Source organism: Nestor notabilis, unplaced genomic scaffold (genome assembly GCF_000696875.1).
Source record: "Nestor notabilis isolate BGI_N333 unplaced genomic scaffold, ASM69687v1 scaffold4792, whole genome shotgun sequence".
Classification (NCBI taxonomy): Eukaryota; Metazoa; Chordata; class Aves; order Psittaciformes; family Psittacidae; genus Nestor; species Nestor notabilis.
The window spans coordinates 28,259-44,993 of NW_009916826.1; the positions used below are offsets into that span (position 1 = coordinate 28,259).

The 16,735-nt window shown below is 35.5% G+C and overlaps 1 protein-coding gene across 4 annotated transcripts in view; it reads left to right on the plus strand.

Annotated features, from left to right (window-relative positions):
- MAP3K7 (mitogen-activated protein kinase kinase kinase 7) overlaps positions 1 to 16,125 on the plus strand; it is a 33,965-nt gene extending 17,840 nt beyond the window's left edge. Inside the window, exons 12-17 of one of the 4 annotated variants that reach the window (XM_010024763.1) lie at positions 3,754 to 3,821; positions 9,425 to 9,533; positions 11,439 to 11,525; positions 12,353 to 12,414; positions 12,960 to 13,075; positions 15,068 to 16,125. In XM_010024763.1, coding sequence (XP_010023065.1) covers positions 3,754 to 3,821; positions 9,425 to 9,533; positions 11,439 to 11,525; positions 12,353 to 12,414; positions 12,960 to 13,075; positions 15,068 to 15,248 — 623 coding nt within the window. In that variant the 3' untranslated portion in view covers positions 15,249 to 16,125. Of the gene's footprint in view, positions 1 to 3,510; positions 3,546 to 3,753; positions 3,822 to 9,424; positions 9,534 to 11,438; positions 11,526 to 12,352; positions 12,415 to 12,959; positions 13,076 to 15,067 lie in introns of those variants that run through there. The other 3 variants (XM_010024766.1, XM_010024764.1, XM_010024765.1) reach the window with 3 other exon arrangements.
- Positions 16,126 to 16,735: the final 610 nt, after the last annotated feature.

Genomic DNA, 16,735 nt, shown 5'->3' on the forward strand with positions numbered 1-16,735 from the left:
CTTCCCTGGGTATGTCCATTCGTGAAGTAAGCAGCTTATCTTCATCCTTGGAGCAGCACAAGTGCCGACCTAATCTCTGCTGCTGCCTGAAGTTCTGCTGAGCACATGGTAAAGCAGCTGCTTCCCAGAGAGGGGAGGCACCACACAGGCATGTTACCATGAGTCAGCTGCTTTGGGGCAGGGCTATTTAAGAAGTATGAATACTACATCTGCTATCATTGGGGGTTTTCGTAATGTGTTGCCTCAGCTGCTTTTCATCCATGAACTGATAGGCTACCAAGGTCATAAAATGCAAATTTTGATCAGTTGAAGGCAAAATGTTGGCAAACTGGATTTTTTTTTTAATATCTATTTGATCATCTTTCTGTTCACCCGTATTTAAAACTGTTTAGAACTTCCATTCATTTAAGATGCTATTTTGTGTTACTAGCTTACAAAACTTAGAAACTGAAAAAGCGATCAACTAATTCTGTTTTGGTGTAACAAATTGGCAAATGAGTTTTTAGTGGTGGTATTCTGCAACCAGATAGCAAAGTGAAGTATCATCTTTTGTTTGGTTTATTTTCAGTTTATAGTATATATAATATATAGTATGAATAATAAGCACCAACATTTTTACATATATTTATGAAAAATAAAAATATAGTAAGTACAGAAGGCTTAAGTAGGTATGTGTTTAAAGAAACAAAAAAATCTAAGTATAATTCGTAATATGATCAAGTAAAATAAGAACACCTTTTCGATACAAACCAATGAAGCAGCATCTTGCAAATACACCTTCAAGTACAGCCTTTTCTTCACTGGCAACATTAGTCATCTCATGCGAATGGCATGCATTTGCCTTTGTAATTTTGTCATCTGAAACTGTGCTACAGCGTTAAAATTTTTATAGCATTGACACTGCATAAAATTCTCACAATAGACACATTTTGTTCAGTGTCTTTAGATAGTGGATAGGAATCATAGATACTTTAGGTCTGTAATTTTTCTGTCTACTTTTAAAATCAGTATAAGCCAGAAATCCCACCTTTGTCTCCCCAGATCACTTCGTTCTTCTGGAATTCAGACCCATGTTCTAACTTTAAAATGTCTTCTGGCACTGTTGTATTCCCTGATCATCCTGCACTGTGAGAGAAGTTTGGGTCTTGTAGGTGCGTAAGGAAGAGAGAGTACTGTGCACAAATGGGAAAGTGTAAAAGGAGAAGCAAATAACTGCTAAAGGGCAGGGAGAAGAGTTCTTGGCTGGTCTGAATATTTGGCAGAGGGAGTGATCAGAAGCCTTAAGAAGTCATAGAATTTGTTTTTTCTGGAGTACATAGGGCAAGACAAGGTAGAAGTTTCCTGTTTCTTTTGAATTTCATTTTTGAAAATAAACAAGTATGTGAAATGTGTTTGGTTTTGGGTTTGTTTTTTTTTTCCCGAGGCCAGGAAGTGTGTTTATCATGTTTGATTATCATTTTTTTAAATCATAAACTCCTGTAAACTGCTGAAATCCTGACACAGCGCATCAAGCTACCATATAATAAATAACTTCTGTGCATTTACCAAATCTCTTAGTTTCTATAATGAGAAAAAAAATGGCTTTAAGTGGACATAGAGGTAAAAACAAAATCAAAACTGTGAAAGGAGAGCACAGATAAATAGTAGTCATCATTTCTAGGATTCCAGGATTACAAATAAAGATTATGTATTGTATAGTGTTTCAATTGAAATTTGCTTTGAATCTGGAGCAATAAGTATTTGTTGATTTGTAGTCTGTTTCTGCTTTGTCTAAGCTATTTGCCAGATGTCTGCAGTAGTTAACTAATTAAAATGGCATTGCCTAATAGAGCTTGCTCTTCTCTCATGCTACTAATATGAAGATATTTCATTTAAAGGTATTCATTTATTGCAACACAGTAGTTTTGGCCCCTCCTTCCCTAACTCCTCCCCCCCCCCCCCACCCATTTCCTTTTCTTTATTGCACCCCACCCTGATTATTTTAACTTTTTGGCAGCCATGTCTAATATTTCAGCAACACATGTCCCAGGTTCTTTAAATTCACAAATGTTGCTAATCTGAAATGAGAATTTCAGATATTTTTGCAAGCCTATTTCAGCTGAGCTAATTTTATAACAGTGTTGTTGAATGAAATGTGCACATAATTTTGTTTCAGTTGTGGGTGGATCACCCATATCTTGAATATTGAGATGAGCTGTGGCAGCCAGATGAAGTATCCAAAGCACAGAATTCTATTAAATGTAAAGTCTTGTTTGCTGTATAATTAGGTAATGAAAAAGTTCACTGCAAATTAACAAGTGCAGAAATTTTTATGTAATTTGTCATTCAAATGATTTCTAATATCAAAGTATTATACATAATATAGACATTGTTGCTTCGGTAAGTATACATTGGCCTGAATTTCAGAAGCAAAAGATCAAGACCACAGAAAAGTTGCAATTAAGATTTACTTGTAGTCAGAGCAAAGAAATACATTCCTATTCTAGAATCCTTTTTTATTTTCTTATATGTTTGTTTCTGATAGTACTATAAATTTTAGACTACAAAATGTCATCACAAAGTGACACTGAGAATTTTGTATTGCTGGTTTGTGGTAATGTGTTCCTACATGTAATAGCGTCTATATTTAAAAATCTAAAGTATGATGCCATTAAATGTATTGATTGCTATTAAATAGTCTTACATTTTAGTAGTAACTGTTGGAAATCAAAACACCTGTCATGATAGGCTGTGGAGTCTTATGGAGATGATGCTGGATAGGAAGTATCTAAAAGGTTAAAAATGCATTGCCTGTTAGAGCTGGGTTGGTTGCTGCGTGCAGTGTCGCTGGGCGAGGGGCTGCCATGGCTGCAGTACATGTTTCGGATGCTCCCCACCAGCAGAAAAGTTATGTAATGCAGAGCTAAGAGCAAGAATTTTGAGCATTGTCAGCTGTTACTCAGGACGTTTTGGTGTTTCCTTTTGGACAGCTGACCCGCTCTCAAGAGACACTATAAACAATCACCGTAATAAAAATCAAAGTAGCAAAGGGGATTCTGTTGCATAATCTCCTTTTATTTTTAAGGAGACTGTTTCCTGGAAATGCCTTTGATTGCGTGTCAGTGTGAAAATTTAAACTGTTTTATGTAGCTGTCACTGGTGGATAATTGCTAACAGGTGGAAGGGGAAAAGGAAAAGATTACAGCATTGTGCGTAGTAGGTTGATGGTGAGATGTGATTTAGCCAAGCAGTCCCCTTTTCACGCTTCTTGGGGCATGAATATAGGATGTAGAAGGAAGCAGAGACCAGCAGGAAGCATTTTCGGTGCTTGATTTTTGTGAGGGGAGCAGCACATGGGCAGAAGTCTTTGCTGTGTTCCTTAAGCACACCAAAGAGCAACAGGTTAAAGCTGGCAGCCTGTTATCTTCGCGGTCTAGCTTTTAGAAATCCCCATAACGTAACGCACTTGAAATAGATGTCGTCATCAGCTCCTGCCCTGAGTACTAAGCCTGACCAAATACATGTGACAGAAGATGGTGGAGTAGAGTGCAGCAGCTATTCATGTGGTAGGAGTGGTTATTGTGTTAGGGTATACTTTTTGTTGACAGGCCAGCATGTTTTGAGTTAAAATTCTGCAGCTGTCTCTCTCTCCCCCTCTCTCACTTTCTCTCTGTGGATTTGTACAAATTCCAAGCTCCTCTGCAACAGTCGCACCCTTCTTAATTTGTTCTGAATAGATTTCACTGGTTTGTTTTTGTTTTGTTTTTTTCCCAGCAGGAAACGGACAGCAGAGGCGTAGATCCATTCAAGATCTTAGTGTTGCTGGAACAGAGTCCAGTCAGGTAATGTCTTGTCTCTTCTTTGTCTCTCAGTAAAGTCAGCACTGAATCTGTACAGGGAGAGTGGTCTGGAAATCTTCACCTTTGATGCTTTCATAGAAATTATGTGGAAGCTTGGCAGACTGTAGTGTTGTTTGTATTGCATTTAAATGAGATTCCATGAGGATAATCTAATGAATGAGCTTCAGATGAGAAGTGTTTTCTATATAGCTCTTTTAGCAATTTTTATGTATGCAGAGTTTTTGTGTACCACTTAATTTGGCAGAGGGCAGATGTTATGCAGGAAAGCCTCCTCACCTGTCTACATGTAGGAAACAATTGTAATTGCTAGTTACGATTTTCTGAAGCAGTTACACGTACATTAGACTCACTTTTTTCATAAAAATAAAAAGCATGTGCTTCATTATTACAAATGTTTTTATTGTCAATCTCTGAACCCTGAATTGCAATTTATAGTATATCTCTCCATTTCTTGTGAAGGTTTACAGGAGGGTGCTGTCACAAAGTTTTGTTTAAAAAAAGACTGTCTCAATAGGATATTTTATAACAACATAACTTCTTATCTCGTATTGTAACTGCCATGGTAACAGACATAGTGGTACAGTACATAAAATTGAAATTAAACTAAGAACAATTGAACTAAACACATTAGATGAGAAAAGTACAGATAATGCCTCATTCAGATGTGTCTATTTTGTGTTTTTTAGTTGCTTCATTGTCTGTTTCAGGAATTCACAGAGGCTATTTGACCATTAGTGTGAATTGGCAATTTTGAGATCTCTACTGTTACTTAGATGTAGAAAACCAGAGCAGAGAATATTCATCAGGTTAATCGGGTTTCCATGTTTAACAGCCTTCTGCAGTAATCTAAAATACGTGGTAATTTTGGGGTAAAATACATGTAGTTATCAGGAGATCAACATTTGATCCTTCTGAAATTCTGTGGAGTGTGGTGCCACAGAAACCTCATCAGTCCCCCAGATATTATTGGTAGAATTTACTATTACTAGTAGAATTTACTAGATATTACAACTATCAGAAAATAAGGAATTGGTCCTAAACACATTTTAATATCTTCAGAGGATACAGGTTTGTTAGAAAGAAATGCAACTGCAAAATTTAGTCAAATAGGTTAGCCTATTCAGTTAATTGTAGCACTGAAATTATGCAAGACTTAAGAAAAAGATATGTGACAGTACATCAGTTATGCCAAATGGCGCTGATTGATGTATTAATATATTTAATTATAGCTTTTTTATTTAAAAATTTTCATTCTGTTAATTTTAATGAATAGTTAATATTTTAAAATATACAATTTCAGCATTTACTTTATATCTTAATAACTATTATAATCCTCTTTATTTGAAAGCTATTCTACTGCTTGTATGGATGTTCTACCTAAATTGTCCATGTGACTATGAGGATGCAGAAGAGATTTTCTGTTTACCTCACTGATTTCTGATGAGGATCTACAGAAGTACTAGCATCACATTCTACTTTCTTGCTTCTGATGTGTACATACTGGAAATCTAAGCGTAGGAGTTACAATTAAATGCTTCTATCTTGCAGGTTTTGGAAAACATTCTGATAAAATCTAGAAAACGTAGTATTTTAACAGGCATGAAGAATGCACTTGGGAAGAAATTTTTGCACTGTCCCTATAAACGAACAATGTATTTTCATCCGCTTTTTAATGCAAGAAGAGATAAAAAAGTCTGCTGAAACTAGTACTCACTTTTGATGTCCATAGTTTTGTGTATTTTAAAAAATAGGAAAAAATGAAGAAAGCAAGCACAATGTAATTGTGGCAAAAGATTTAAGATGACGCATTATGGGTTTCTGTAGCTCTGAACCTCATTGTCTTGAATTTGTTAAAAATCTTGAACTACTATTCATATAAGCAATCTACTAGCCAGAGCAATGTAAGTATCTGTGATTAGTGTAGCTCTGGTGAGTTTATCCTGTTTCTCCATTCACACCAGACCATATATAGGTTATCCTGTCTAATGTGAATATCCTCTTCCCCTTCCCTCCCTTCATTGCAAACATCCTTCTTCCCCACACTGCGTGCCTCCACTCCTGCACCCAAGCCTTGTAAGCCCGTATCCTGCTCAACATTAAAGGACTGCAGTGGTGCCACTTTTGGGGGTTTTTTTAGACTATTTGACTGACACACGAAAGCTGATCAGAAATCTTTTTATTAAATGTGATTTTCCTGAAAATTGCTGCTGTGTCGATAGAGAATGATTCTGTAGTAATTAATTTTATTTTTTTTTTCTCAATCAGGAAGATTAATGCGTTTTAGAATTGATTTTTTTTTTTTTTTTTTGTTAAGGTGAAGAAAACCACCTTATAATAGTAATACCAATAATATACTAATAATAAATATACCATAGTTTGGATTGCTTACCTGAAAGGGTAGACCAAGACTTGTTTCCCTGCTTAACTGCTGGTCTGTTTTAATCTGACCTTCTTGTATGTTTTATGTTTGTGTGTATATTTTATTTCTGTGTACTGTTAGAAGAAATTTTGGGGGGGGTGGTTTGTGGCTGTTTATTACTTTTTTAATGCTGTTAAGACACTTCAGTCATTTTCCACCACTGCTCTTAGTAATGTTATGAAGTACAGACAGTCATAGTGCTTTCCAGATGATTTTACTACTCAACTGAGCCTTTTACACAGTTCGGATAGGAAAATACGTGAAGCCAAAGGTTTTCCATCGTTGGATGAGCTGTTGGAGTGGTTTGGTGTTGAGAACATCTGTTTAAGTTTGATTTTTCACAGACTTCTCTAGTGCTTGGTGACCTTAGACTGGACCTTACTCCAAGTGACATGAGCAGCACTGATACAACTGTCTCTGTCCAGTCAAATGCTACATTTCCATTTGTTTTCATCCATGTGGTGCTCTATTCGTTTTTTTCCACCTATTTTTTTTTTTTTGCACTGAATTCTTTCTTCTGTATTTCCATTTCCCTGTACTCGCATTTTAAAACATTGTATTGTGCTGCCTGTCCAGTGCTGCTGCTCTTGCCTGAACACCTTTGAAACACAGAAGTAGATGTGCAGCCGTAAAAACCTGGAGGGCTTGAAGGAACACAGAAAGCCTGCTATTTACACTGAATAGATTCTTTACAGGATTTGGTATTTTATACAAATACTGAGGTTATTTGGCATAATCACTCAAGGACTGCAGGTTGTGATCAGGTGTCTAGTAGGATAGACCTGTCCTTGCCTGTGAATCTTTTGTTGGGTTAGGTTTTTTGGTACATCCTCTTTCACAGCTAATACCAAACTATCTCCTCTTTCATACTTTTTTTAGATTTTGGGTTTTTTTTTTTTTTTAGTAACTGTTGCTGGGCCTTCATAACTCTTACAGTTTACTTTGAAGTGGAATAAAAATATATTTAAAAAAACATGTACTGTATTAAACAGTTGAGAAGCAAGTTTAGAATGTACATGCCCACATGCATGCAGGCTAAGTGTGATATTTTAGGGGATCTGATATTATACAGATGAATCATTCTGTCTGCATCATTTTCACAATTGGTCACAGATACACTTTTTTTCCTCCCCTTTCACAGCAAGATAAAATCCACAGTTGAGGAGGGCTAGTAACAATGATTTCTTTAAATTGGGTTGCCCATTTAAATTAAACTGGGGCAAGATTATTCCTCAGAGCATGACAGCTTTTCAAGACTGGAAGCCTGAGAAATGAAAGCTACGCAGCTAACCATGTCATGCGGGTTTGGCCACCTGGCAGAGTTGATTTGAGAGTAACCTGAAAACAAGTCTGTTTAGTGTATTGAGGCACCTGGAGGAAGAAAGGGTGAAAGAATACCTGTGAAAGAGTAGCAGAAGCTGATGGATGAAGAACAGGCACTGGCTTACCTGTCAGAGGGGCTTGGTGTCTAGGAGGCCTAAAGCAACTCAGTAACACACAGTTCAATGCTGTAATTTAACACGTTCAGTTTGAGGAACTTCCCTTGAACTTTGCAATGCTTTTTATACATGCTTCAGATACCAATCTATCTATCTCTAGTAATTTTGTCTAAATAATGTTATCAAGGAAAAGGGTTTTTCTCCTGTTGATGAATCAAAACAATCTGGTACAGCAAGCAGTCTAGTACGGCATTGAGAAGTTACTGTAACTAGAGTACTTTTCAGGTGCCCTTTGCTATCAACTTTAGATACTCAACAGATCTTTGCTTAAAGGACTTACATGCTGTTAAATACTTTCTCTGTCTTCTGATCTTTCACATCAGCAGTGTTTATCATTCGTATCTGAGGATAATGACAGTAAGCAGCTTAAACCTTGCTTAATGTTAACAAAGACTTCAAGACAAAAGCTTTCTGAGAATGTCTGATGCCATCGTCCTGATATCATCCATTGGATTATTTCTACAATAGTTTATTGCTCTTTTCTGGCTACTGACATAAAACACTGAATGGTTAATAAAAATTACAGGAGAAGCATAATGCAGTTGAAATAATGGATATTTCAGCATGTAAAATCTTAGTACTTTTGGGATTGTTAGTTGCCTGAAATCCTGACTTTTAGAAGTCAAATTAAGACAGGATATTTGGAAATGAGAGTCATGAAGAAATACGGTTTCTAGGTAATGTATATTTGAGTGGTTCTTTTGAAAAACAGGATCTTTAATCATTTCATGGTAAATACACCATGTTGAAAATGGTTGTATTTTAATAGCATCTTTTTACTTTTTTTTTTTTCTGTAAAACTCACTGGGGTTTGTAGTCTAAAGTCCTTTACTGTGTTACTTTTATGCCAGTGAGGGGTTATATGAGATACAAGAAATTGTAACTAATAATTCTGAAAAAGCAGCTTAGTAGAATAATGAAGTCTTCATGATTATGTTTTTGCACTTTTGGTAAATGAAAGGATTGGAGGAGTTAAGCTGTGTATATAAAGGAACTTCCTACATAATTTTACTTTAGTTCTTAATTTGCTTTGTGAGAGAGAATGTATTCATTTTCTAATTGTTTTGCTTTAATTTCTTGATCCTTATTGATTAAACATTGTTTTTCATGTTTTCTGAAGATGAATCACATAACCTCTGAGTTAACTTAAGAACCATAAGAAAACCGTAGATTAATATGCTGCAATATAGTATAGTTACTAAGCTGCATTTGTTTAGTTGAATTTAGTTCCATTCATTGATTAAACACTGGAAACACACTTTATTTCTTCCTTATGTTACGAAGCTGCTAGATTTCACTGAATGGTAGTGTGACTAGACATCATGTCACATATTTATATAAAGATCTTGAACATACAGTTCAGCACTGCTTTCTATTATGCTGAATAGCAAAATTATATCCATTTATTTTTTATGGTAAAGATGGAGCAGAAAGGGAGATGAAATTGTCCATGCAATGCATGTGAAGTTTATCAAACTACCTGGAAAGCTTTCAGGGTAAAAGCTTGGAGAGGAGAGTATTTGGGAGGACTGTAGGTTCAAGTTTCTTCACATTTTTTTCTTTTACTAATGTTTGGGGTTTTCTTGGGGGGGAGTGTTGTTTGTTTTAAATTAACCCTTAAAAAAAAATCTTCTGTTAACTTTTGTCATTTTATTTTATCAATTTAGGAGAGTAGAAACAGCAGTAGATCATCTAGTCCTAGTGTGAGAATGATCACTACCTCGGGACCAACCTCTGAAAAGCCAACTCGTAATCCATGGACACCTGATGATGCAGGTACTCCTTTGTTCATTAGTTAATTTTTTGCATTTAAAAAAATATAAAATAAGTATTTGACTATGGTGTGGGATGTGTGCCTAAACATTTAACAAAATTACACAACGAAAGTCAAAGTCCATTTTAGTTCTGCTTAAATTAAAACGTTACATTACTGCTTTGTTTTGCACACTGGCTTGAAGGATTTTTTTTATACAGATTGTATTAAGTTAAATAAAATTACAGGCATTTTGCTTTAAAGAAAGTACTGTACATACTGTGATAGTAGTATTTAATGCAGGTCTTTTAACACCAGTTTTTGAGTGTAGTGTGGTTTGGGGGAATTAAGAAAATAGAGATTTTTAGAGTATTATAGTCTTGTGCATTTGTAGCATGAATGCACAGTTAAAGCTTTCATTGCTCTGACTTCTGCAGTGAAATGTTGTGTAGGTGAGTATCAGCTGGTTAATTCTATTTTTGATCTGTGTTGTAATTTTGCTTATGCAGAATGTACATGTGCACACAATCTTACTGGGTTTTAAAAGAACTAACATAAGTGTGTCTGCAGAAATGTTGTAAATACTTCCATAGTATCACTGTTCGTTATGAAATATGATTAAGAATTAATGTAATTTACATAGTAGAATTTAATTTAAAAAGTCATCACACACTTCATTATGAAAAGAACCAGTACGATACTGCATGAAAACAATGGAGCCCCACAAATTCCCTTTTAGGATACAGATAAGAATTACCTTTTGGTCTCTAAAATGTACATGTTGACTCTTAAGATGGTACCTCTCAGTGCCTCAAATTTTGAGATCTTGTGATCTGCTTCATCTTTGGCTGATCAGACTCTTTCATTCTTTTCCTGTAACCAACTGCGAAATGGAAACTTGCATGAGGACTGACTTTTGCACAAGCATATATATATATACATACCTATGTGTGTGTGTGTATAAATGTGCACGCTTGTATTTTACCAAATACAAGATGATTATGTAAGATGTCTACTTTCCCCTGACCCCGTTTTAGTGGGAGAGGGCAACATACTCTTGTACTGTGTTTCTGTGCTTTCTTCTTTCTGTCCGTTGTCACTTTACCTGATCACGCTCTATGCCTTGTCACTCATAATTTCCCAAAGTTCTTGCCCACTGCCACAGCCCACCCTATGCCCTCTTTTGCGTAGCGTGGGTCCTGTGTTGCTTTAGGCAGTGAGCACTTACAGCAATTGCTGCCCTACATAGCAGCATGTTCTTACACAATCAATAGTTCATTGGGAACTGAAAGTTGCTGATCATATGCCAGTGCAGAGACAGTTTGCCTCAAGTCTTTGGCCTTATGTGCAGCACAGAAGTAGAGCTAAAAGTCAGGTCTGTTTTCTGGCTCACAGAAATCACTCACCTTATACTCAGATAAATACAAAATGTACAACATACATATATTTTTCCTTGATAGGTTTATGCAGTCCATGAACAAAGAATTGTTTGAATTTCTAAAGAGATAAATAATTTTAGTTTTCTGTAGAAGAGGGTATGTGCTTAAGTTAATGCGGCAAAATGAGAAAATGAGGGTGCGGCCAAATCTGGTCAATCACAGGTGGGATTATAGTTCTGTGACACAGTGCTGAAATGCTCAGGAATGTCATCTCAAAGTATTTTGCATGTATTGGTATATTTGAAACATTGCAATAATTCCTTTGCTGTAGCAGTATTCCACATATGGTAATAGTCTCATGTAGAGAAGGACTTTTTATACTGTTCTTACTTAAGATACTGTGGTTTAAGTCTCTGGTTTTAGGGTTTTGTTCTTTTGGTTTTGTTTGTTTTGTGTTTTTTTTACCACCTTCCGGTTTCCTTACAAGCATACATATACTTAACCACTTTTTCTTCATTCCCACCCTCTTATTTCTGTTTCCTTTTGAAGCTGCTCTTGGAGATAGCATAGTCTTTGAGGGCAACACCTTAGTTTCTCTACCACGACTACTCTGTGGCAGGTGCTATTGGGGTATGGGTAAGCAGCCCCTTTTTTTTCCCCACCTACCCTCCTCCATATAATCCTCTAGTAGCGATAATGCACCTATAAAATCGCTAGTTTCTTCATGTGCCTTTACTCCTATATCTCTTAAAGCTTAACAGTAACCCTGTGATCCCCAGATTGTGGGCTACCAAAAGATAGGATCTGTAAGAATTCAGAACCATGTTAAATCTGGAATGAAAGAACTAGAGTAATACAGAGTAATTGCAGTGCAAGAAGAGAGCAGCCAGGCCCAGGGGATGGGTTGGTTACTGGGTTCCTTGCTACCCACAAGTATCTCTACAGAGCAGAGAAGATGCCCTAGAGCATGTTGTGAGGAAGATACTAACAGACCTCACTGGGAGCAGGTTTCAAAACCGAGCAGGAGGTTGTGCTTATTTTATTTTGGCAGAACTGGTTTGCACAGCTTCTAATTTTAAAATCATTAGATGCATGGGCTGGCTGGCTGATCCTTCATAAACAAGAATGAAATGACAATTTTTTTATAAATAGAGAACATGATTGCAAACTGTATAAAAATAGTATTTAAAAAATCTGTATGCTGTTACATGGCTTTTAGAAGTGTAGGCTGATAACATTAATCTTTATTTCTTCTTGGTGTGATAGACCATACTTTTGAAGTTCTTAACTTTTATCAGAAAAACAAAATGATTCATCTGCCTTGGGATTGGAGTACTGCTATTTCTGTTTGCCTTTCCACATTCAGACTGTGTATTGTGAAATTACTTAGAATTCTTTTTTTTTTCCTATAAGAATAGAATTAGCTCTCAAAATACATTAAAATTTTCTTGGTATTGTTACAGAGACCAATGGGTCAGATAACTCCATCCCAATGGCATATCTTACCTTAGATCATCAGTTACAGGTAATAAATACATGCTTTATTAGATTCTTTATCTTGTATTTCATTCTAATGTGTGAATTTTGGGCTGCAGAGTATAGTGCTACATATTTACCTGTGTTTATATTCTGTCTAACTTTTGACCAAGGCTAAAAAAATATATTATGTAATCTGAGATTGGTTGACTCAGATTTGATCAAGCTATTATTAAAAACAAGCCCCGGGAAACATGATCCCTAAAACCAAATGTAAGCTGAGTTTGACTGTCAAAATAAGACATAATTTGCTTGAGTGTTACTGAATTAAACTGTTGTATACACTTTATTTATTGTGTGGGGGATTAAACACTACTTTGACTTTTGTAATGGAGAGACTGTTGGGTCAATAACTGTAGTTTGAGTCAACTTTGACATCCCTGCAGTAACATTTTCCAGGGCATGGTTTAACACTTATTTTTAATAGCTTGCTGGTTTTGAAAAGCCGTTATAAATACACTGCAGAGACATTCTAAAACACTGTATACTAGGATATCGGTTCATTAGTTTTTAACATGTCTGATTTATTTTCAGCCTCTAGCACCGTGCCCAAACTCCAAAGAATCTATGGCTGTGTTTGAACAGCACTGCAAAATGGCACAAGAATATATGAAAGTTCAGACAGAAATTGCATTGCTGTTGCAGAGGAAGTAAGTTAGATGTGTTTAACCTTTTCTGTTCTGTATGTTTCTTTTACACCAAGTCTGTATCTGTGGCTATTATTTCCAGCTTTATGAAGTAACATTTCATAGAAACATTAGTCTCAGAAATACTGAGCTGTTCAGTACAGGTAAGATGCTTAGAGCAGGTAATTGGAAGTTTTAATCAATATCAGGACTCTTCTAGACAAATTGTACTTCAAAGTCTGTGGCACATCTGCGTATTTAACATACTAGTAATATTTGTATCATCTCAAATGAAGAATCTGGACTGTCAACGAATGTTGGAATTTTATTTCCAATACTGTCCAGTAAAAGATTTTCAATTTTAGTTTCTAGATAACCATTTGATTAATGGATTATAGAATTTTGAGTAATATGTCAGTGTTACTCATTTTACTCAGTTATATCTGACTTTCTTCAAGCATCACATTTACAATGATATTATCAACACACATCTTATGTTTTTCTACTGGGGACATAGGACCACTACTTAAAAGCTGTTATGTACCTTCTTACCTTTGTGCACTAGAAATAAACTCTTTCCTCTGACATTGTGTTTGCCTATAAGTGAAGCAACTGCATGTATTGTTGGATTAGGGCCAAAGTTATAGCTGTTTCAGAACTTCAGTTCTACTTCTTACCATTTCTGTTTCCGGATGCTTGGGAGAAGCTCTGAGAGGTCATGTGTATTCCCATGCTAGACCAAGTAACCAGCTTGTTACCCACCAGTGTCTAAGCCACTGCAGACAAGCAGTTGTTAATGAGGGGTTTGCGTTGGTGTTTGTGGAATAGCTAATGAGAAAAATGTGTGTATAAACCTCTTCTACATTAGAAATAGCGTACAGAATAGGAGGGAAAAGTGACTGTGAGATTGACCTATCTATTTGCTTTTGGTTTAGCATCCTTAGTTTTCAAGTGCAACTACAATTTTTAGACTTCATGAGGAGATGCTGAAGCTTGTGTGAATAGCTTCGTTTTGGTTTTATTTCCGTTGTCTCTAAAGGTCAATAAATTACATTAAAATGTATTTCTGTTTCAAAATTATTGTTACCTTTAGATTCCTACTTTATCTTTTTTTGTAGGAAATTTGCATTCATGTTTCTCCCGAACTATTTTTTCTTAGAACATAATTGCTCATAGGTGTTAAAACAAAAAAACAGTGTTGTGATTGATGAATTTAGTGCTGTTTAAAGTAGTTATTAGTTCAGCCTTTATAGAATGATTAAGTTTTCTTTAACTGTAATTACAAACCATATGGCAACAATTAATTAACATGAACTTTCTCCTCTACTATTTTGTTGCTAAAATATTGCTGGCAGCTTGCCTTCTTGTCACCTCATAAACAAATAGTAAAGCAAACTGCTACATCAGTTTTGCAGGATAATTTATAGTAAGTTTATCAGTGTGTTTGTTCCTCTCAAATTATTGCTAAAAAACATATTGAGCACTTATGGCATCAATTAAGTGAACTGACAGTTACAAAAATAATTTGTTTGATTCTGCTTTTCCACTGCTTTAAGAAGTTCAAGTCCAAATCGAAAACAGCACTTCACTAAAAAGTTACCAAAATTATTGCAATTTTGTCTTTTTAAGTTGCCTTTTGAGTTTTTAAATACACATGTAGTTCAGCAAAATTAGAGTCGAATAAATTGATGAAATTCTGTGTGGATCCTTAGATGTTTTACTGTGACCTGCAGAAATACATCTAAAAGACATTATATAAAGGACAATTCCAGAGATTGAGGGTATGGCAAGCAGCTATTTTAAAGTTTAAATACGGATTTGATTTGGAAGAGAATTTTTTCCCTAGACTACAATAAAGAATAAGATTTTAATTTTTTTTTTTTTCCCCGCACAAAATATCACGAGCCGTGAGTTCAGACTGATGATCAAATACTGATTTGGAACATGTGAAGTCATCTTACACACAAATAGAAATAGATTATAAATGACAATTACTTTTTTATTACTTTATTTTAGACAAGAACTGATAGCAGAACTGGACCAGGATGAAAAAGACCAGCAAAATACGTCCCGTCTGGTACAAGAACATAAAAAGCTGTTAGATGAAAACAAAAGTCTCTCAACTTACTATCAGCAATGCAAAAAACAATTAGAGGTCATCAGAAATCAGCAACAGAAACGGCCAGGCACGTCATGATTTCCTGGGACCTTTCAATTGAAAAATATGCACAGAAAAGACTGATATTTTTTTTATTGTTATTATTATCCCTTATTATGACAACTCATGAGTGTTAGCTTCTTGGTGTGATCTGTATTTGTCTGCTACACTTAACATCATTTATTTTTTTTTCTATGGTGGACATCCAGTTCAACGGGTTAATCAGATAAGGTGAGAGAACAGTGACTCAAATTAACCAACAGCCCTCAATTTAAAGCAAGAACAGTGGCTGTATGCATGCTCCTTGTGTGAAGGCTAGCCTAACAAGTGTTAAAGTGGCTGCTAAATTGTAAGATCTTGGTTTTAGTTTTTGGTATTACCTCGATATGAGCAAAACAAAAACTTCCCTGTTTAAGAATGGTTTTGTTCCAGTGTCTCATCTCAGACTATTAATATGATGATTATTTTCAGGACTTAAACATGCATCAAGCTGCAAAGGTGATGCTGGCTGACCAGAGTAATTCGTGATGCATTAGTAATGCCTTTTACCTTTAGACATAGTATATTTTTTCCACATGCAAAATGGTAGGCAAACTGATGCCAGCAACCTTGGTTCAGTGCTTGATAAGCCCTGCATTCTGACTAATATATTTCTTGTAATCTTGCTTTCATAAAATATTTGAAGTAAAAGTCTGTATTTGCTTTGCTTTCTTGGGGGGAATGACATGCAGTTTCACTCAGTTGCTGGGCAAAAATTAGGAAGGAGATTCACTGGGCAAAGTTGGTCCCTTCTATAAGAGAGAAAGAATCAAAAATGTGTGAAAGTTTTTGTTTTAAACCTTTAAAGCTTTTGTCCCTACAACATCTTTGGAAGGAAATTCAGAAAGCAAATTAATACAAAACTTTAAATACTTGCTCCTTTATACCACTTCTTGGGTTTTGGTTTGGTTTTGGTTGTTTTTTTTTTTTTCTTACACCTTATTTGCTGAAAAGCATTTACCATAAATGTAAATACATTTGGCTCAGATAGGGAGAGAAGGGTTTGGGGAAATGAATTTATTTTAAATAGCAAATTATGAAATGGAGTCAAGTATGCAAATAGCGGAAGCTATTAAGAGAATGAGGGAAATGGCTTAGATCTCCATCAGGAATCTCAGTTATTCCACTCATTTGAACGTAGTTCAGAGGAAGTCCATCACAGAATGCCTGCTGTCTTCATGACTGAAGAATTGCTTTTAATGAACTCAAGCAGAATATGTAATGATCAGTGTCATTATTTACTATTATTACGTGGGAAAAAATAAGTACTTGTTTACATTACAGATTGGTTATTTGGACTATGAATTAAATTTTAACTGGTACAAAAATGAGACACTTCTAAATATAATGAGAAATTATTCCTTACATAAGCTCTGGGGGGGCTCAGTTGTGGGCAGGGTTTTAATAACAAACATTTTTCCAAAAGGAAAACAGAAAATTGCCATTTAGCTGCTGAGCTCTTGAAATACAAGAGTAGTAATCTGAAG